General features: G+C 39.9%; 1 protein-coding gene across 1 annotated transcript; it reads left to right on the forward strand.

The window, feature by feature from the left end:
- Positions 1–6,925: 6,925 nt before the first annotated feature.
- Positions 6,926–16,851, forward strand: STEAP1 (STEAP family member 1). The gene is made up of 5 exons (XM_066353978.1): positions 6,926–7,037; positions 10,581–10,689; positions 13,034–13,543; positions 14,426–14,590; positions 16,492–16,851. Exons 2-5 carry the CDS (start codon positions 10,609–10,611, stop codon positions 16,753–16,755), a joined length of 1,020 nt encoding a protein of 339 aa, XP_066210075.1. The 5' UTR covers positions 6,926–7,037; positions 10,581–10,608; the 3' UTR covers positions 16,756–16,851.
- The last annotated feature ends 6,355 nt before the right edge of the window (positions 16,852–23,206 follow it).

A 23,206-nucleotide genomic window follows, 5' to 3' on the forward strand; every position in this document is an offset into this window, starting at 1 on the left:
ATCCACATATACCACTTCTGCTTTGGTGAGAAAAACAAAGCCTTCCCCTATCTTTTCCCTAGTAGGAAATCTTTCCAGTTTAAAATCCCCACTCCTCCGGGATGTCCCCACCAGCTGAATCTCAGATCATTCCTCCATCGCCTCTGTGAACTTCAGGCAACCCAGCCCCCTGATTTTATTACTTGGTACTTTGCACTTTTCCCCAGTGAATTCAATTATTCATGTATCTTATCTCCCCATTTCACCCATGTAATGGTGAAACACTCTGAATGCGGGGAACTAGTCCTCAGTCTCTGCAGTCTGAAGATCCCTCCCTTCCCTCGCCTTCAGCAGCCCTCCAATCCCATCGAGCATACACTCACTCACTGCCCTTTAATCCTCCCACGTTTTTCTAATCCCTCAGAAAGGGGTATCCCTGATTCTGTTTTAAAATAACTTTCCATCACGTTCTGATGTCCCTGTCTGTTCACTTTCCTCAAACACTTAACTCCAACCGTTAATCTCTCTTTTTCCTATATCTGCAATCTCTCTTTCCGAGCGGTCTTATTCTCAGCATTTAAGAAGAATTGGGCATCTCGTCCTTAAGAGACTGTCCTCCAGCTGCTGTCACAACTCACTCCTGTGTTTCTGACCCAACATAATGAAAAGCCTGTGGCCACTGTCCTCACTCTCTCCTTCCCCAATTCTTCCTTAATGCACTCAGTCTGGCATCCACCTTCAATAATTGTTCTTCTACAGTTGGCAAAGTCCTCTCCAATGCTGAATCCAACAGACTCTTTTTTATTTCCTGTCTAATTTGACTTCTTGTAGCCCTTGATTCTATCAACTACTTGCTCCTCCTTAAGTTCTCCCCAAAGTACTCCTCACTTGATAAGTGTTTATCAGCTCTTCACTATATACAGTTCTCCTTCCTAAGCTTGAGGGGTCAAGTAGAAAGAACTAGTCTCTGCCCCCCAACAGTCTACAATCTAGCAGAGAAGGCTGAGTATAAGGTAAGGAGAGTGCAGAAGTATCTGGGTCTCCTAGTTCCCACACTGAACCTTTCCATTTGCGCCTTCCCTACAACAAGGTCTCTTCAATTTTTTATCACACACCCTATCTATGTACACATCCCCAATATACTTACAAATATATTTATATATGTGTGTATGCCATATATATATATACATATATATATACACACACACACACACACACACTATTATTGGTTAGTATCTCAATATAATGTGAGATTTGTCATTATCTCCACTGGGTGTTAATCTACATTTCAAAGAACCTTCTGGATGGCTTCCAAAAAATTACTTTGTAATACAGCTGATAAAGAGATTAAGCTTGGATAAGAAAAAATACCAGCTCAAGAATGTGGAGAAAAGGGAACTTGTACACTGTTGGTGGGAATGCAAATTGGTACAGCCACTGTGGAAAACGGTATAGACATTTCTAAGAAATTTAAAAGTAAAACTACCATATCACCCAGCAATTCTACTTCTGGGTATATATCTGAAGGAAATGAAGTCACTTTCTCAGAGACATCTGCACCTCCATGTTCATTGCATCTTTAGTTAAAATAGCCAAAATATAGAAACAACCTATCATAAGTGTCCAATAAAGGATTAATAAAAAAAGGTGTGTTGTGTGTATACAATGGGATATTATTCAACCATAAAGAAAAAGGAAATTCTGCCACTTGTAACAACATGGATGGACCTTGAAGGCATTGTGCTGAGTGGAATAAAAATATTGTATGACTTCAGTTATATGTGGAATCTAAAAATAAACTAAACTCTCAGAGTCTTCCCCCGGGTGTGTGGGTACAAACAAAGGTAGGTAAAAGAATGCTCCTTATAAATCAAATAACAGTGTGGAAGTCCCGGGTTCAATTCCCAGCCCATGCACACAGAAGTGCCTGTCTGCTTCTCCACCATTGCCCTGTCCTTTCTCTCTGTCTCTCTCTTCCCCTCCTACAGCCAAGGCTCCATTGGAGCAAAATTGGCCCAGGCACTGAGGATGGCTCCATGGCCTCCACCTCAGGTGCTAGAATGGCTCTGGTTGCAATGGAGCAACATTCAGAGGGGCAGAGCATTGCCCCCTAGTGGGCTTGCTGGGTGAATCCCAGTCGTGCATATGCGAGTATCTGTCTCTCTGCTTCCCTGCTTCTCACTTAAGAAAAATACAAAGAATAATAATAATAATATTAATAACAAAAGGATGTGTGCCCACAGTTTGGGTACATGATGTCTAGACATTCATGGCCTCCAAATTGATATGCCCTATACAACTTTACTGAGACTCAAAGCAAAAATTACATTCCACAAACATTTACCATGAGTCTGTTCCACCAATTGCTAAATTACAAGAGACACAAAGATAAAAATAGCAAGGTCTCTGCTCTCTTAATGCTCATAATTTGATGAGGGTAACAAGAACAACATATAAAAATTTTCAAGACAGCTTGACCAGTGGTGGCACAATGGATAGAGTGCCAACCATGATGCTGAGATGCCAGGTTCAAACCCCGAGGTCACCAGCTAGAGCATGGATTCACCTGGCTTGAGCACTGGTTCACTGGCTTTAGTGCAACATGATACCGGAGTCACTGGCTTGAGCCCAATGTTCACTGGCTTTTAAGTAAGAGGTCACTGGCTTAGCTTGATCACCTCAAGTCAAGGCACATATGAGAAGCAATCAATGAACAACTAACATGACACAACTATGAGCTGATGCTTCTCAGTTTTTTCTCCACCCTCTTGCCCTTCCTGTCTCTCCACCCCCACTTCTCTCTCGCGCTCAAAAATAAATCTTTCTAATACAGGCAGACTCTAAAAAGTTCTGTAATATAACATCAAACAAGCTAGGGTATGGGCTAAGCTACTATAACAAAGAGGACAAAGATAATAATTTAAAGAAGAGAGTTTACTTCATTATCATGTATTGTTCGATATGGAGAAGTGAGGAAAGGAGAAATTGCCTGGTTTAAGTAACAGTATGAAGATGATAAGCTCTTTTCTCTTGGCAAATGCCTCTTTTTTTTTCTTTCCATAAGGTATAATACCTTCACAACCACCCAGTATAAGTCTTCAATATCTTGATATTTACCTCCCAATGCCAGGACATACTTTTATAAACGTACTGGGATATTCAGTCATAATAAGATGTAAGCAAAAAGGTTAAGTGTGGTATCATTTCTAGAGCCTTCATCCTTTTTATAGATCACAACAGATTTACAGACAATAGAATATATTTTGTCATGGAATTTTGAGCATCATTAAGCAGTATTTAGTCAGAGATGAATCTGTGAGCCTCGATACAACCCACCCAATTTTAAAACCCACCTAGAGCAGATGTTGACTGTTAACTGTATTCATGAACTATAGAAAGAGTTTTTAAAACCTTCAATCCCAAAGGCAGACCTTCTCTTTACTCCTAATTGGCCTCACATACAGACACGGGAGATAACAGGCCACATACTTTCAGCATCAAATAGCAGCTCTCAAACTAGTAAAGAGAATTTATCATATAACGTTAATAAAATCAGAAAATTAGGCCAGCAGAGTTTTACTATGTCTGTGCTAAAACAATCATTTTGATAAAATATTTCTCCATGAACTTTAGGTAATTTTTGCTTCAGCTTAAGATAAATCTCACTATTCTTACACAGAATGATGTAGACTTGGAAATATTGTTGATCATTATTGAATGCCCTTAAGAGTAAGTTTGATTTCAAAAAAAGATAAACTAAATATAATTCTTGTCATCCTCTTACAATTTACTGTTTATTACTCATTGAGATTATCTTTAACAGCATGATCATTTTTTTTTTTTTTTTCCTGAAGCTGGAAACGGGGAGAGACAGTCAGACAGACTCCCGCATGCGCCCCACCGGGATCCACCCGGCACGCCCACCAGGGGCGACGCTCTGCCCACCAGGGGGCGATGCTCTGCCCCTCCGGGGCGTCGCTCTGCCGCGACCAGAGCCACTCTAGCGCCTGGGGCAGAGGCCAAGGAGCCATCCCCAGCGCCCGGGCCATCTTTGCTCCAATGGAGCCTCGGCTGCGGGAGGGGAAGAGAGAGACAGAGAGGAAGGAGGGGGTGGGGGTGGAGAAGCAAATGGGCACTTCTCCTATGTGCCCTGGCCGGGAATCAACCCGGGTCCCCCGCACGCCAGGCCGACGCTCTACCGCTGAGCCAACCGGCTAGGGCCAACAGCATGATCATTTTTATATTGCAACAAAGTGAAACGCTCAGTCTCTCTGACTCCATCTTGTTCAAATCTGCATAGCTCCCATGACCTTCAGGCTCATAGCCCGTGCTTTAGCCATGCTGATCATTAGGGGAACTCTGCTTGGAGCTTGAGTTCCTTCCTATTTTCCTTTTCTTGACCTAAAAGAAACCTAAACTTTGTACTTTCTTTAGATGGATCTGACGAACTACTAGGACTCTTACCTTTTTGGTTGCCACCTTCTTGATCAATAAATCTTTCCTTACGCTGAAGTCTGACATTTTGAATTTTGGCCTTTAACAGCATCGGACACATGGCCTTTGGACTGGTAACAATTTTTTCTCTGACATCGAGAGAGAGAGAGAGAGAGAGAGAGAGGACAGACAGAAAGAGAGATGAGAAGCATCAATTTTTTATTGCGGCTCCTTAGTTGTTCCTTGATTGCTTTCTCATATGTGCTTTGATGGGAGGGAGGGATTCCAGCCGAGCCAGGACCTGTTGCTCAAGCCAGCAATGTTGGGCTCAAGCCAGTGATTTTGGTGTCATGTCTATGATCCCATGCTCAAGCCCACAACCCTGCACTCAAGCTGATGAGCCCACGCTCAAGCCAGCCACGTTGTGGTGTTGAACCTGGGTCCTCAGCCTCCCAGGCTGAGGCTCTATTCACTGCACCACCTCCTGATCCGGCTAGGTAGCACACTTTTAGCTTCAAGATACGTGGTTTTCCACAGTCATACTGGTTTTGAAAAGTATGTGTTATGAGGTTGACTCAGAATATTTTCAGATGCATTGACTTTGTGTTTATTAAAAATTTTTCTTTTTCATTTACTTCATATCCAAATCACAGGTTATTTGTATGGATAAATTGTAGACATTTCTTCTGTAATTTTAAATCGTAATAACTCAATGAAGTTCTTTAATACCATCTTTTTAAAATTCAATATTGTATTGCCTTTATTATATCTACAACTAATTTAATTAGTAAATCTCACATTTTCAATCATTTTTCTTTAAACATACTATATATATCCACCACCATAAAATATTGAACAACAAAAAAAAACTTTCAGAAGACGAAGAAGAATAAAATTGATCTAATTATAAAACAAAAATATTTGGGGCTTGATTTTAAATGCTTTACTTGGAAGAGGAAAAGCAGTTTTAAGTGGAACTTGCTATAATTTAGCCAATTTATATTAATATAATAATACTTCATTGCCCTCTTCATATGCAAAATAAATTTTGGGGGAAAAAAAGAATGACCTTTGTTCTACCAAAACTTAACGAATAAAAGTATATTGCTTTGTTTGACCATTTAAAGCCTATGCTAATTTTAAAAATTCACCGTTTAGATACACTTAACTTAGATACACCGTTTAGATACACTTGTCTTAATTCTTGGTATTCTCTGTTATAAAAAACACATTTCTTTTGCTAAAGCTTTTTAAAATTATTTTCGCGTTTCACTAGGAATGAAAAGTGTAAGATTCTATTCCTACCACAAGGCGTCAGTCCACGGTAATTTAATCTTCGAAGGGTTTTAACATTACCCTGTGTAAAGTCAATAACTGCCAAAAAAATAATACATACTATTAAAACAAGAATAGCCCACGCAGTTGATAAAGCACGGATCTGGAAGGCTGAAGTTGCAGGTTTGAAACCCTGGGCTTGACAGGTCAAGGCATATATGGGAAGCAACTACTACAAGTTGATGATTTCTGCTTCTCCTTTCTCTCTAAAACTCAAATTTAAAATAAATTAAAAAATAAAAAAAATAAAAAAACAAGAAGAGCCCCAGGAACCCTCTCTATGAGTAAAGGGCAATCATGATGGAAAATGGGTGAGTGTTCATTTTCCTTTACTTTTTCTAACCAGACTAGTTCTGGAGATGGTGTACACCAAATAGCCAAATATTGCAGTTCAGGTCTCGGCGTGCTTCCCTGAGTCTGGTTCTAACTCAGAGGAGTAAATCACTGGTTCACATTCTTTCTCCATACCCCTGATATTTTTAAAACGACGTAACATTTAGTGACAGTAACTATTCTAATGTTGGGAGTCCTTGTTTGGGTTATAGTATGGGAAGTTGAAGGGAGGGTGTAAACGCGGGGTTTAAGGACCCCGCCATCAGCCAGCTAGGGGATAAGGTGTGTGAGGTTTGGGTACAAGATTTGGACGGCTGGAAAGGGAAGTCACTCTCAGACGCTCAGATTCATATTCCTCAACTCTAAGTAACAGCTATTCAAGGGCTCAAGTGAAATTTAGAATGAATAACTAAACTTTAAAATAGTCCATCGCAAAGTGTGATGTGAGCGAGCTTCGGCATCACCTGGGAACTTGTTAGAACGCGGACTCTCAGGCTCATCCCAGACCTATTGGGCTGGAAAACGGGGTGGGGAGGGGGGACGACAAATAGGGGTTCTAATAAGCCCTAGTTGACACACGTTAACGTCTGAGAACCAGTGCTGTGATGTTCGTTGTGAGGGAGATTGAAGAAAGGCGAGCAGAGGGAGGGCGTGTGGCCGACCTCCGGCGGACAGGGCTATTGGAAAGAAAAACAGAAAACAAAAACGGAAGCGGCCAGGTTGCAACGTAGCGGAAATCCTACATTCGGCCGCGGGGACCTGCGAGGACAGCCCCTACGGCAGGAGCCGCGCGGACTCCAGGCCCCCGCAGGTGGCGCTAAGCCGGCGGCTGACACGGGGGCGGGGTCTGCGGCGGGAGCCCGGCTGCGCGCCTTGGGCTCCGGCGTCGCGTGGGACTGATCCCTGCGGACAGCTGCTGCGGCCGCCGCTCAACCGTCCGCTCACGCCGGGAAGCGGTGAGTCCCTGGGGTCACCCAGCTCCCCGCTGGCTCCCCCATCTGTGGGTGTCCCTGCGCGGCCGCGCCGGCTCCCCGCGTCGGGACGGCTGGAGCCGGTTGCGAGCCGGCACGGGACCCCGGCGGCGGCGCCCGGGCGAGCGCAGCTCAATCCGCCCCTTGTGCGCCGCGCCAGGGCGCGCTGCCTTCCTGCCCAGCCCTCGGCGGAGCACACCGCTCCGCTGTGGCCGCTCGGGCGCTGGCAGCCAGGGACTCACAAGGAAGCCTTTCGCTGGGGGATCGGGCGATAGGATGGGTCGTTTGTTCTTACGTTGGGTTCTCATGACACGTTTGCCAACTTGGCAAAATCACCCCTTGTTTGCATCGCATTGATGGATGATTGGTGCACAGTACTTAAAATTGCGAAATTTGTCTTCAGATTTCCTAGTAACAGGAACTTTTCATTTTAAGTACTTGAAACATTAGTCTACTCTTTCAGGATCTGGATTGCGGTTCAAGTTCCCTCCGGAGAGTCAATCAAGGCTTTATTTATTTATGTCCTGGGTCAGATTCACTGGAAGGAGTTTGTAGAGGTAAAATTTACGAACACTTACAAATTCATTTCTCTGATCTTTTTGTAAAAGAAAAAATATATATATATTATATACATATATATTACATCAACATTCTGGCATTTAATAAGTCATTCATTTAGCACAGAATGTTAAGCACAGGGAAGATCCAGTGCTTTAAAAAATAAAATAAAAAACCAGCCCAGTGAAGAAAAACATCGCCCCTTCACATAGTTAAATGTGGTGATGAAAGTGCGCCCTTGGAAGTATAAGTTTGGAAATGCAATGCAACCTACAATGTATTCCAGTCATTGAGTTTCTTCATATTCTAAACTCTTTGACATAAACATGAGTCAGTAGGGCTGTGTCAATATTTAGCAGGAACATCAGGTCAGCCTGCCTGTTGGATCAAAATGGAACAGTCGCATCAAAAATATGCTTTGCTTTTGAATGGGGATGAACGTTAGAGAGCTTTGGGTCAAATCCTGGAGTTCCTAATATCTGAACACTGTGTTGGTCCCTGTATATTTTTTCTTTATGAGAAAATTTCACTGTAGAATTTAAATTATATATTTGGTTTGTCTGATGGAAACCAACATATTTTGTTTATATGCCATTTCATTTTCTTGGCTTCTGGGCACAAAGTTGACTGTGGGCTGCACAGTCAACAAGCCACCTCACTGCCCTGGGCGTTTCCTTGGCTTTGCTCATCAACATGGACTCCCTACCCTGCAGATGAATGAATGGCTGGATACTTCTCCAGGGCCACTCTGGCTTTCCGCCCTGTGTAAAGTTGCCCTCAATCAGCAAAAACTGCCAACTTGCTAAATGTCCCAGGACCAGATTTAGAAGAGAGCCATCACCCTTCCCTTGCCACCATCAGTCAAAAAACCTTGTCCTCCTTTAGGACTCAGTGCACAACCGTGTGCTCAGTTCTTGAAATGTCTGCCTTCCCTCCTAGATGTTGAGGTTTTTGATAGCAGAGGCTTCATCTCATTTAACTTTGTATTCCCACTGCCTGACATTGTTGTTCACAAATAGTTAATGAGTTAATATTGAATAAGTGTAGGTTGTATGTTAGCATCTTTGCATCCTGCAGTACAACTCACAGTTAAAACTTCTAAATTGTGTGAAATATTTCTTGTTTAATTACAGTAGGTAAAACTTCTATTCCTACACACATATACACACCCCAGATTATTGTCTTTATAATGTTGGCTAAATCACCAAGTTCTTTGGAATAATACTTCTTAAGAAAAAACATTATAAGCTCCTCCAGAGCAGCATGAAGTCTCGTTTCTCTTTTCCTCCTCAGTCTATCATAGAGTTCATAAACACTTGATGATTGCCATCTGCTTTACTCAGAACTCTTTCACATGCCAATGTTATAAACCCAACTCAGACTAAGTTAAGCAAAAAAAGGAATGTATTGTCTTGTATGCCACAAGGACTCTTCTGTGTCCCTATTTCTTGCTTGTGCTTCTGTATTTGGGCTTTCCACTGTCTTATTGATGACATCTTCCTTCTTACAGCATGTAGAATTTAGCATAGTAGGCTTCTAGTATCTCAACTAAAAATGTTAGACATATCTTCACATCTTCCACTTCCATATATAAATCTCAAAGAACTCTAATTGGTCAACAAGGGTTGTGTGCCATCCTAAAACCAATTAATGTGATCAAAGGAGTAGAAAACTGTGATTAGCCCAGACTGAGTCATGTATCCACTTAAATGGCCAAGGAAGGAGATTTCCCCAAATGGAGTAAATGTTTTATATTTTTTTAATGGGAAAATAAGGTGGGTATCCTGAGCATAAATATTGTGAAACTTAAAAATAAATAATATACAGAAAATGTTCTCAGAGCATTTAAACAAGGACAAATGTTGGCATTATGTAACAATGGCTCTCCTTTATTCTTGGTTAAGATCAAACTTTTAAAATTTGGAGAATGTTTTAAGTATTTTAAACTATTCCTGGAAACAGCTTTTCACTTAATGAAATATTGCAGGCACGTTAAAATTCAGACACACTTGGAATGTTTTCTCTCAATGAAATTGTTGTATATCTAATCTACTTTTCTTTTTGAATTTCATAAAGTACCAATTGGCAATGTATTCCTCTGGAAATAAATCTAGAACAAATAAAAACAATGAATAATACTATGACATTTTTATGTTTCTCTTCCCTAAATACGTTATTCCAAGCCTGAATGAAGATCTGTGATGGGTGTTAAGGAAGATTCCTTTACAGGGTAGGGAGTTTGACAAAGTCCATTTCCACAGCATTGACCAGGATAGGGGGTTTGTCAGGGATTGAACACAACCCAGCAACCCCAGCGGAAATAAACCAGCAATTCATGTTTTACCACAAAAACCAGCCTGGTACTCCAATGGGAAAATGGCACTCTGGAAATTCTTCCTTTAGGTCCCTTATGCCACTGTCAGGGCTCACCTTACGAGGAGTGTCCAGTTTGTTCACTGTCTGAAACTCGGAATATATTTGCCCCAAAATAATTTATTATTTCAGATTCTATGTCAAACCCAAAAGCCTATTAAATACAACTTCCTGAGGTATAATCTCGTATCGGCTAACTCCAACCTCCATTGATAACATTGTTACACTTAGAAAAATGCATTCCTAATTCTATTTACCTTTGAGGGGAGTAGCCTTTCCTCTAAATGAGCACCTGAAGTTAAATTTCCCTAAAATAAAAGATAACATCCAACCATTTGAATTCCTAATAGAGACACCTAGGTCATACATTGTATTGCTAGTTGGACAAAGTAAAGCAGTTGCTGTTTATACAAGGACCATGGTTGACACTCTTACAGATTATAATGTGAAGTTAAATTGTAAGTGTCACCAACTGTATTTTAATTGTACTATATCTGCCATTCTAGTCCTTATATGAGTAAATTGTTGATATTTCCCAGTCAAACACTATAGTAAAGAACACAAACTTGAAGAAGATAATTATTTTTATTTTCATAGGTGGCTGAAGCCATATTTTATAGAATTAATGGAAATTGGACAAAACGTCACAAACCAAGAACTTTGGAAAATGAAGCCTACGAGAAGTCTAGAAGAAGATGATTATTTGGTAAAATAATAATAATTAAAATCTATAAACGTAACCAAAATGCTGTTCTATATCTCATAGTGTCGGAAAAGTGATTTTTCACCCTAGTCTGCTGATATCTTCACACTGATTCATGTCACTGATGTTAGGATGGGTGAAGTGCCATAGGAGAGTATACCTTGACTGCTGCCATGGATTTAGCTGGATAACCTTGAATGAGTCACTAAAAATCCTGGGTCTTGGTTTATCTGTAAAGTAACAAAGTTGGACCATATCATCTCCAAAGTCCTTCCATTTTCTTTCAACATTGTGTGTGTGTGTGTGTGTGTGTGTGTGTGAGAGAGAGAGAGAGAGAGAGAGAGAGAGAGAGAGAGGGAGGGAGGGAGAGAGAGAGAGAGAGAAACAGAGAGGGACAGACAGGCAGGAAGGGAGAGAGAAGAGAAGCATCAGTTCTTCATTGAGACTCCTTAGTTGTTCATTGACTGCTTTCTCATATATGCCTTGACCTGGAAGAGGGGGGCACAACAGAGCAAGTGACCCCTTGCTCAAGCCAGCGACCTTGGACTCAAGCCAGGGACCTTGGGCTTCAAGCCAGGGACCTTGGGCTTCAAGCCAGCAACCTTGGTCTCAAGCCAGGGACCTTGGGCTTCAAGCCAGCGACCATGGGGTCATGTCTATGATCCCACGCTCAAGCCAGCGAACCTGCACTCAAGCTGGTAAGCCCACACTCAAGCTGGATGAGCCCACGCTCAAGCTGGTGAGCTCGGGGTTCCAAACCTGGATCTTCTGCATCCTAGTCCAATGCTCGATCCACTGTGCCACAACCTGGTCAGGCTTCTCCCAACATTCTATGAATCTTTCAGAAGAATCACCAATGCCCCTATACCAGTAGTTTTGCAAGCATTTATTTTTTAATAGGCACAGTGGCAGCTTACCAAAATATCATCAAGTTAATTAATGATGCACTGTTTAACCAAATAAATTCAATCTTAGAATAAGAATCACTGGTCCCTCTTTAGAGTAAATGTTTCTGACTACATTATTAGCTGCAAAAGTGGTAGAAATTTTTGGTTTCAAACTCTTTTTACCTTTCTAAGTGTTCTCAACTGCAGTCTTAACAGAAATCAATTATTTTACCTTAATTATTTTATAAGCAAAATAATTATGATATAAGCACATATTTTGTGCATAAAATGAAATTATTTTTATTTGTCAAATTAACTGTCTTACTTTCTGATTCATAACTCTTCACTCTTAACCAGAAAATTGATCTCAGTTGATTGTACTTAGATAGTTTTAACGTGAATTGATGACAGGCTCTATATCATATTCAACCCCTTCTAAATGGAGAATTGGATATAACAGTGATTTATTACTGAAAGTGAAAGTCAAATGGTGAGAAGTCAATTTTAAACACCAAAAATTATAGAGAACTATGTGAAGTAAAGTTACCATGCATAAAATGAGGAAATGAACAGGATGATTTCGAGCATTAAAATATTATGGTTCTACATATAGAGCTATATAAGAAATGAGGAATAACATATTGGCTGAGAAAGTAAATTTATTCATAAAGTAATGCAGTATGAAGTACTCTGATATAATTTGCCATTTTGAGGTGTTTTTACTTTTAATCTGCTGGTATATCTGCCAATTGAGGAAATGATAAAATATTCACTGGAACATTTTGAATTGTTTACTAACCAAAAATACAACTGTGTAAAGGAGTATAACTTTCACAGGAAATAGAACATTCCTGTGGGATTTAACTACTTATATAGCCTTTGTAATTAGCCTATTTGTCTGTCAGTACTTATACAAATAAGATATTTTAGAAATATAAAATCAAAGTACAAGACTACATGATGGAAATTATAGATTTTTTAAAGTAGTAATGACTATATTATTCCTGATTTTCTATATTTGAATTAATGAAGAATTCACTCTTCAGTTTTTGCCAAGAGTTACCCAGTAACCAATAAATATATTTAAAAAACAGCACAACTGTTACAGTTTACAAGCTTCATTTTTACCAAAGATTACTGGATTTGTTTGTTTGTTTTTCAGTTTTACTGGTCTAGTTGCATTATTGCATCTTTCTATGCCTTCAAGATAGAAACACAATGTCCTAAGCTTTAGTGGGGATACCTGAAGCATGTATTTCTTTTGAAAGGTGAATAACAAATGAATGGAGAACCCCAACATAGCTAAGTAGACCTTTGATTAGTGCTACGTAGACTATGTCGTCTCTTGAGCTAAACAGTAGCCAAAAGTCCATTTTCACCAATAAGTCTGATGAGCAATAAGTAATTAGCAATAAGGAAATCCCATTGTTTGAACTTTAAGATGTTTCTTTTCTTTGCAGAATAAGAACTCTGGAGAGACCAGTGCGCTGAAAAGACCTGTGCTCTGGAACCTGGACCGAACGACCCTTGATGGCTTTGAGTGCCCTCAAAAGCTTCAGCACAAACAGGAACTCTTCCCAGAGTGGCGCTTGCCAATGAATATCGCTGCTATCATATCATCTCTGACTTTTCTTTATACTCTTCTGAGGGAAGTAATTCACCCTTTTGTAACTTCCCGTCAACAGTATTTTTATAAGATTCCAATCCTGGTCATCAACAAAGTGTTGCCAGTGGCCTCCATCACCCTCCTGGCACTGGTATATTTGCCAGGTGTGATAGCAGCATTTGTACAGCTTTATAACGGAACCAAGTATAAGAAATTTCCACATTGGTTGGACAGGTGGATGTTAACAAGAAAGCAATTTGGGCTTCTCAGTTTCTTCTTTGCTGTACTGCATGCAATTTATAGTTTATCCTATCCGATGAGGCGATCCTACAGATACAAGTTGCTAAACTGGGCGTATCAGCAGGTAGGATGATGAGATTGACAATACCACTAAACCAAAAAGTCTAAGTCACCTAACACAGTGGTCCCCAATCCCTGGGCCGCGGACCGGTACTGATCCGTGGGCCATTTGGTACCAGTCCGCAGAGAAAGAATAAATAGCTTACATTATTTCCGTTTTATTTATATTTAAGTCTGAACAATGTTTTATTTTTTAAAAATGACCAGATTCCCTCTGTTACATCCATCTAAGACTCACTCTTGACGCTTGTCTCAATCATGTGTTACATTTATCCGCCCCACCCTAAAGGCCGGTCTGTGAAAATATTTTATGACATTAAACCAGTCCGTGGCCCAAAAAAGGTTGGGGACCACTGACAGACTTACTCTTTTGCATGTTAATATCAATACCTTAAACACCTGCTGCAACCCTGTATTGAGAAAGGAATCTCCTTTCAAAATGTTTTCTTATTACTCTTCATTTGGGCTTTGGTTGTATAGGTTTACATCGATGAATTTATTTTAAGTTGAAAATAGTACAACTTTAACAATAGAAACAAGTATTCATGGACAAGTTCATATTTCAGTTTTCTACCACCTTCACAAGATTACTTTTTAATGCTAATTTTTCTTTTTTCCTGCTTATTTAAAACATGTGCATTCTATATTACCATTCTAACCATTAAATAATTATTATACAAATAAAACATTATATCAGTCTTGCATTCAAGGAAAGCAATTAATAGTCCCTATGTCCTTTCTTTTAGAGGAATGCAAAAACAAGTCCTAATTTTGTAGAGGCCCCTAGTTATCAGGCCTCCCCAGCAACCAGAGCGAGTGTGGAAGGAGGTTTACACGTGGGAACTAAGTCCTCTTAACGTTCTTTCCCCTTTTCACCCCCTGGTAGGTTCAGCAAAATAAAGAAGATGCCTGGATTGAGCATGATGTTTGGAGAATGGAAATTTATGTGTCTCTGGGAATCATGGCACTTGCCATACTGGCTCTGTTGGCTGTGACATCTCTTCCATCTGTGAGTCGCTCTTTGACATGGAGAGAATTTCAATACATTCAGGTAAATAAAATACAAAACGATTCTTTTCCCTCAGAGAGGTAAATCTTCTCTTTGTGCTTATAATATCATCAAGTATACTGAGTTTATCCCATAAAAAATAACAAATGGTTTTCCAATAGCAAAGATCCTATACTTATTCCAATTCATGAGATACTCTCCTATCTTCTTCCCTATTGCTGCTAACTAGAAGTGTTTTCCAAACATAAATAAAAGGCATTACTCAAAGGAAAGTATTTCTAACATTTGAAACTTAATAGGCTCTCTGACCAGGTGGTGGCACAGTGGATAGAGCGTTGAACTGGGATGCAGAGGACTCGGGTTCGAAACCTCGAAGTTGCCGGCTTGAGCGTTGACTCATCTGGCTTGAGCAGGGGCTCACCAGCTTGAACGCGGGGTCACTGGGATCATAGAAATAACCGCATGGTTGCTGGCTTGAGCCCAAAGGTCGCTGGCTTGAAGCCCAAGGTTGCTGGCTTGAGCCCAAGGTCGCTGACTTGAGCAAAGGGTCACTTGCTCTGCTGTAGTCCCCGGTTAAGGCACATATGAGAAAGCAATCAGTGAACAACTAAGGAGCTGCAACAAATAATTGATGCTTCTCATCTCTTCCTCTTTCAGTCTGTCTGTCCCTATCTGTCCCTTTCTCTCTGACTCTTTGTCTCTGTGAAAACAAAAAACTTGGTAGGCAATTTGCCATCTATCTAATAACTGTAATTGTGATATTTTAGAAATCTAATATGGATTTTTAGTTCCCAAAAAATAAAGATATTCTTTTGCCTATCACCTAATTGGATTCATGCCTTTTTAGTTACACAACTTTGTACTATCCATAAAGTATTCTCTCTCCTTGAAATATGGAGTTATATCTACCAAAGGTATTCTAATATCAAATTTGAAATGTTGCTTTTTCCAAATTACATTTTATGTAGTTTACTCACTTGAAGCTTCTCAGTGTTCTTGGAATTCCAGCTATCTCAGATGTACTGAGGTTAATCTCCCAGTAGTAGATTACACCCTACAAAGGGCTGTGTGCCAGGATTCACAAGGGATTCATGTCAGTCAAGATTCAAATGGCTAAATTTAATTAAGTCATAAGCATGGCCAAGATTTTTTAAATTACATAGCTGTCGAGACATCTTTGTCTGAGTGGACATCTTTGGCAATTCCCACAAAATCAGGCATTCACTGCTATCCTTTCTACATGGTCATACATACACTCCTACAAATGCTTTATCAGGACATCTGATTGGGCTCAAAAGTATGTCTTCATCTGAATTATTCCAATGTGGCTGAGGGATGGTGCAATATTTCCCAAGTACAGTATTTGCTGGTTTTATAAGTTCAGCCTAATAGTTTTGGAGTTCTCTGATCCTCATTAAATAACTTTCTTTGCTCTGCCTGTCACACATATGCTGAACACTACTTTCCAAATTTAGTTAGGAATTCAAGCACTGCATCTTGACAACAGAGCCCATGTCACTATGTGCACAACGCCCAGCTCATACTAAGTATACAATACACATTTGGTCAGATTAGTCTTTAGCCAGTCACAGGTATTCCTAGAAACTTCATTTACAATCCAAGAACTGATTAGTCTCCGATTTACAGTGGAGAAAGGAAGATAGTGTTATTGATTAGCTGAGACTGAAAGAAGAATGGTTGTGAATTTCCTTAATTTAAATAGCCTGGAGATCAACACAGTACCAAAAGTAAGGTAAGGTGGGGACATGTAAAAAAGAGTAGAAAGATGATACAACAAGGGTAAGTTGTTGAGAAATATAATGGAAAAACCATTACAGACGAATGGAAGAATTTTCAAGCAACAGAACAGATCCAGGTGAAGTAAGATGGAATAAATTCTTTTTGAACCAATCTTTACCAAGATAATTTTTCTTCTTTTGCAGAGCAAGCTAGGAATTGTTTCCCTTCTACTGTGCACAATACATGCCTTGATTTTTGCCTGGAATAAATGGGTAGATATAAAACAATTTGTATGGTATACACCTCCAACGTTTATGATAGCTGTTTTCCTTCCGATTGTTGTCCTGATGTGTAAAGCCATACTATTCCTGCCGTGCTTAAGAGTGAAGATACGGAAGATTAGATTTGGTTGGGAAGATGTCACCAAAATTAATAAAATTGACATTGAGATGTCTTCCCAGTTGTAGAATGACTGTTTACAACATTTTTCTTCAAATTTGATACATTTTATCATTAACATTTCAAATTTGTATTTGTTTAATAAAATGACCATTGAGAGTCTTCATGTGTCTCTTTGTTTCTGAGTGGTGAGTTTGAAATTTGTGTATTTCCTTTCAGAGTTGATTCAAAGCAAGAAATAAATAATCTTCAGCACATTCTTTATGTTCAAGTAAAGCTGAATAATCACATCTGATTTGTCAGACTGCATAACATTATAAATAATAAAAGGCCTTGAAATACCAGTACTTGCTACTCATTAAAAGGTATCATGAGCCATGAAAAAATACATTATCTGAATCTACCATACAGGTACATCCAGTATTTATTATTGTTGTTAAAGAACTTTCATTTTCTGTAACTGGGTGTGATTCATGAAACAGCTAACTCAAAAACACACAGATTATGTCTACACAAGTAAAGCAACAGAATAATATCAGATACACAGCCAGGCAAAATAAAACTCAGGCAATCTAGGAGAAAAAAGTCAATTTAATTTTCTCCATGCATATTATGTACAACTCAGTTAAGCTTACTTAATATACTGGAAAAAGCAGGCCATGAATCAGTTCCCCAAAGAGCAAACTATGCATCTACTATCAGGACTCTCCAACACAACATCCCTCAGAGGTTTTACATAATTATCAAAACTAATCACAAGCCTTCTCTTTAATATGGGTAGATCATTTATTAAGACTAAAGACAATACAGCTAATAGTACAAATTAGGAAAAACAGTATATTCATTAAGTTAGGTTCAGTTTTTCTGTTCTTTTGCAAAGGAAAATTATTATTACATGGAAGCTAAGAAGCCTTCTGGAGTATAAATTTGAATTCTGTGCACTGCTAGGGCTCAGATATTTAGAGAGTTTTCTTCAGGTAATGAAGAGAGAAGTGGAGAGTAGTAGCACAATTAGACACAGAGCAGAGAGTAGTGCCCTTGAGAAGTAATTCAGCACAAGAGAAAAAGGTATCTAGTACTCTAGACATGCAAACTGATTCAGCAAGGGGATATAACTGGAATCACTTAACTAAGCATAACATATCTTTATTATATGCGGCTTAAGTGTCTGTTTGTCGCCGATAGCTTATTGGTTGCTTGCGTAACTGTACTAGCCAATGGGGTGAAGTTGCCACGGCTGAACGCAAATTGAGTGTGTTGGGGGAAGGTGAACATTTGTTTGCATTGGCAATCATCTGTTTTACATAAAAACTACATCTTAACGTAATTTCTTTTAAGAATGCCTCCTAGAAAATACAGCACTGAAGAGGAGAGAAAAGGAGCTAAAGCTGCACAAAAACAGCTTTCTCGACAAAAAGAAACCACTGAGCAGAGAAAGACAAGGCTTGCTTCAGTCGCAGAGCAAATGCATCTTTCTCGGAAAAATGAGACTGATGAGCATAGAGAAACAAGGCTTGCCTCAGATGCAAGACAAAAAAGCCTGTCTTGACAAAATGAGTCCCTTGAACAAAGGCAGGAGAGAAATGCAAAAAAATGACAGAGTAATGCTGACCGAAACGCAAAAAGGATTAAAAACAGTTTCAAACAGAGAAACTTTAATTTTTGAGCATTCCTCTGGTGACATGAATATTAAATGTGAACACTGTCAGTCCTTAAACTTTAAGTTAGAAACTAATCGATTTGACCTTGGCCAGAAAGGATTTTCTCAATGTTGCAAGTACGGAAACATTGTAGTTCCACTAATTGAGAATTATCCATCACTCTTGAATAAATTATTGACTAAGCAAAGGGGCGTCCTCGCTGCCTGCCCTGGGTAATTCAGTTTGAATTAGCAGACACCTTTGCACAAATCATTTTAACTACAATTTATAATATCTAGAACAGCGGTCACTTTGTATGACCGCCGGGCTTTCTAGTATACCATAATCAACCAGCTCTGAGATGTAGCAGTTGAGTACCTGCACTCAGCTGCATTGCAAGATGGCAAAGTGTCAGTATCTCCAGTAGTGAGAGCAAGAAAGCAAGTTTTAACCTTTCTGGTACCAAGATATCAAAGAGGCCTCAGCTTGAAAACAGGGTGCCAACCTGATGTGACATTTTAATGAAGTTGTCAAGGACAACAGCTGTGTTCTGGCTTGGTTGTTGGAGTCCTGTCTCTGTTAGCCATATTAATAATAACAGTCCTATTCTGACGAGATCGGGCGCGTTCAGAGTGGTATGGCCGTAGACAACAGTCCTATTCTGAAACACAGAATAAACACTTTGGATAATTCCCAGTGATAAGAGAAAGTAGACTTACAAAGCTCTTGGAAGTAAAGCACAAAACATCAAGATTCAACTTGTATTTGTGGGCTCTTGAATACTAGACCAATAACTTTGTATCTTTTCTGAAATTTTTACAATGGTTGTGTAGTATTTTTATAAGCAGGAAAAGATAAAAATACAATATATATTTTGGTATAAACTTGAATTTCCTTTAATTCACTCAATGAGCATTTATAAAACACCTATACAAGAACTAGTGCTAGACAGAGGATATATCAAGATAAAAATTACCTACTCTGTATTGATAATCACAAAGGGAAGGCAATTTTTGTAAACCAATGGATTCTAGGCTTACTGTTATCACTAAGGGAAAAGAAAATGACCAGTTCTGTTTTAAAGTGCAAAAATCAGGAAGATGTGAGACTGATCCAAAAAAAGAGGAACTATTTGAGCTGGTATTAAAGTATAAGTAGCAGTACTTTGAGTAGAATAGAAAGGTAGCATAGTGACCAACATGAAGGTATAAAATGGTGGAATAAAATGTGTTGGAAAGACTAAACTCAGAATATAGAATGTGAAGGAAATACCAGATTGGAAGGATACCTGGGCCAGATAGATCAATGAAATCATCACATAATATGAAACTAAGTGTGGACTTTGTTCTTCAGGGAGCGAGGAAGCCACTAATAAAACTTTAAATGGGAGCCTAACATGATCAGATTTGCACAGAAAGATCTCTCTGTAGACTATCCAAGAGATAGATTTGATGATGTGGGAGCCAGGATGAAAGCAAGCTGAAAAGCTAAAAGAATAAGGAGACAATGCAACATCCCAGGACAAAGACAATAAGTTCTGAAATGGAGGTCATGACAGAAGAGATGGATAAAAGGGTAGAGCTAATGAAATCTGGTAGAAGACAGAATTTTCATGAATTCATGACCAATAGAATATTAGAAGTGAAGGAGGAAAAAGCATTTAGAATGGGACTTCTAGGATTCTGTTAGCTAGCATGACTTAAAAGATTACCATTAAACAGGGATTCTACAGAAGCAGATTTTTTAACCCCAATAAAAACAGTGTGACCTGGCCAGTTGGTGGTGCAGTGGATAGAGTGTCAAACTGGGATGCAGAGGACCTAGATTCAAAACTCCGAGGTCGCCGGCTTGAGCATAGGCTCATCTGGCTTGAGCATGGACTCATCAGCTTGAGCGTGGGTCTCTGGCTTGAGCATGGGATCATAGAGATAACCCCATGGTCACTGGCTTGAGCCCAAGGTCGCTGGTTTGAAGCTCAAGGTTGTTCGCTTGAGCCCAAGGTTACTGGCTTGAGCAAGGGGTCACTTGCTCTGCTGTAGCCCCCCAGTCAAGGTACCTATGAAAAAGCAATCAATGAACAACTAAGGGGCTGCAGTGAAGAATTGATTCTTCTTGTTTCTCTCCCTTCCTGTCTGTCTGTCCCTATCTGTCCCTCCTTCTGCCTCTCTGTCTGGCTCTGTGTCACACACACACACACACACACACACACTCACACACAAAACACAACAGTGTGTGTTCTGTATATTGTATTCTGTTTAAAATAATCTCAGTTGCTATGTGTTGCAGTATGATTTTTCAAGTTTCAGCATACATACACAAATGTAACTATGAAAGACATATGGCCTGACCAGGCGGTGGCACAGTGGATAAAGCATCAGACTGGGATGCAGAAAACCCAGGTTTGAGACCCCGAGGTTGCCAGCTTGAGCATGGGCTCATGTGGTTTGAGCAAAGCTCACCAGCCTGGACCCAAGGTCACTGGCTTGAGCAAGGGGTTACTCAGTCTGCTGTAGCCCCCCCCCCCCCCGGTCAAGGCACATATGAGAAAGCAGTCAATGAAAAACTAAGGTGTCTCCACAAAAAACTGGTGATTGATGCTTCTCATCTCTCTCTGTTTCTATCTGTCTGTCCTTATCTATTCCTCTCTCTGTCTCTGTTTAAAAAAGAAGAAGAAGAAAGACATATGGTGTAGGGTAGTGGGAAGAAAAAAATATATTTCTTTGCCCCTTTGATAAGATGATTCTTTAATAAAACTTCTGGTATAATTAAAACACATTGTTGACCACTCACAAGTTAACTCATGTTTGCACTTGCATTAGCTATTTCAATTTTTGAAACTCAGGGTAATAAAGAATTATTGTATTTGTGACTCTTCACTCTAAGGAGCAAAGTTTGAAAAACAGCACACCATTCTATATTCTCATGTGGACTCCTCTTCCTCCCACTCCTCCAGGCGTGAGACCGCAAAAATCAAAGGCACAGTAAACAAAAACAGTGTCGAGCCGTCTAAACTCGGACTGTCTTCTAACCACTCACAGTTTGAACATACATTTCAAGGATATTGTTAAATCTTTCTTCATCGTGTTCAGTCCAAATAGAATGTGTAAAGTGTGTGTTTTTCTGCGCAAAATTGCCTGTCAACAAGGTGTTACACAGTTGTGCAGGACAGTCACACAGGGTCTCAATGGAGCACAAAGACCAGCACCTAGGAAAGCTATAGGCCGGAAGTCCAATGCCTTCTTTCCCCAGACAGTTTCCTTTCTTGCTCAAAAGGAAGCCTGCTTGGGGTTTGTTTTCTGTAAGCATTCCTCTATAGGAAGCTTGTAATCTTTGGTTTAAAAAAAAAACTGTTAAAAAATGTCTTTTTACTATTTCAATGAGTTACATTTAATGTTGTTTAAGCAATAAAAAGGAAATGTATGCCTGACCCAGCAGTGGCACAGTGGATAGAGCATCAGACTGGACGCAGAGGACCCAGGTTCAGAACCCCAAGGTTGCCAGCTTGAGCGTGGGCTCTTCCAACTTGAGCACGAGCTCTTCCAGCTTGAGCGTGGGGTCACTGGCTTGAGCATGGGATCATAGAAATAACCCCATGATCGCTGGCTTGAGCCCAAAGGTCGCTGGCTTGAAGCCCAAGGTCGCTGGCTTGAGCCCAAGGTTGCTAACTTGAGCCCAAAGGTCACTGGCTTGAAGCCCAAGGCCGCTGGCTTGAGCCCAAGGTCGCTGGCTTGAGCAAAGGGTCACTTGCTCTGCTGTAGCCCTTGGTCAAAACACATATGAGAAAGCAATCAGTAAACAACTAAGGAGCTGCAAAAAAGAATTGATGCTTCTCATCTCTCCCCCTTCCTGTCTGTCTTGCCCTATCCATCTCTCTTTCCCTGTCTCTCTCTCTGTCTCTGTCACACACACAAAAAAGAAAGAAATGTATGATTCTGCTCTGGTATTCAGACTGTAGGACGCATGTCTAAAGAAGTCTGTAAGAAATTGTAACCTATTAAGCATGAGATCTGTAAATTAAGCCTACAAACTAATAACAAAAAGTATGTAATTTTCATTGATAACATTAAGTCTGGAATTTTATTCCAAGAAAATGAACAAGATGTAGGAGCTCCTTTTTCTAAAACTAGGCTTCAAAGTAAAAGTGTTCATTAGAATTCCAGTTCAAACTTAATGTTAAGTTTTATTCAGTTAATTGGAAATCTTCTTTCTTCATGCCAATTTTTCCAGATGTTGTCAAGAGGCCCTTTGAAGAAGAAATAAATTATTTGATCTCTTTTTTATTGAAGCTAATCCCATAATTGAATAAATGAACAAATCACTGACTTGTGACCACTACACATGACCTGAGGCTCAAGTTCAGCACCTTCTTTTCTCGGCAAATTCTATTTTTTTATCTGGTCAGGCCACACATTTATTGCTAGTGAGCATATGACATTCCCAGAATTATTCGTGGATGCCCATTGGAGCTGTGCCAAGAACAAGGTGTCCGTTCTTGCAGCTATAAAACTATCAGACTGATGATATCATGTCAGTTTATTAATCCCTTGCCTGGAGGCATGACCCACTGTAATGAGGCTCTCTCAGCAAAATGGCTGTATTTCTAAACAACACTGAAGAGAGAGAAGAAGGGAAAGAAACACAGCTGCCAAAATTATAACAGAGAGGAAGCTGTTGATCTTAGAATACCAACTTCTGCACCTCAGCTAGATCAGAGAGGGACTGTCTCAATAAGATCTTCTGAGTCAGAGAAGCAGGAAACAAGCTGGACGATTATGAGGACCACGCCTTATTGACTGGCACGTGCCTCGATGTATGACCTGGGAAATGATTTCAGACTTACCCTTGCCTTTTAACTTGAAGCTGTACTATCACCAAAAAT

This window comes from Saccopteryx leptura, chromosome 12 (genome assembly GCF_036850995.1).
Source record: "Saccopteryx leptura isolate mSacLep1 chromosome 12, mSacLep1_pri_phased_curated, whole genome shotgun sequence".
Lineage (NCBI taxonomy): Eukaryota > Metazoa > Chordata > Mammalia > Chiroptera > Emballonuridae > Saccopteryx > Saccopteryx leptura.

Excerpts from the sequence above, each read along its gene's own strand:
- STEAP1 (XM_066353978.1), top strand. The coding sequence starts at position 10,609 with ATGGAAATTGGACAAAACGTCACAAACCAAGAACTTTGGAAAATGAAG. Across the intron at positions 10,690-13,033 it reads TAGAAGAAGATGATTATTTG|AATAAGAACTCTGGAGAGAC; the intron begins GTAAAATAATAA and ends TTTTCTTTGCAG. Across the intron at positions 13,544-14,425 it reads TAAACTGGGCGTATCAGCAG|GTTCAGCAAAATAAAGAAGA; the intron begins GTAGGATGATGA and ends ACCCCCTGGTAG.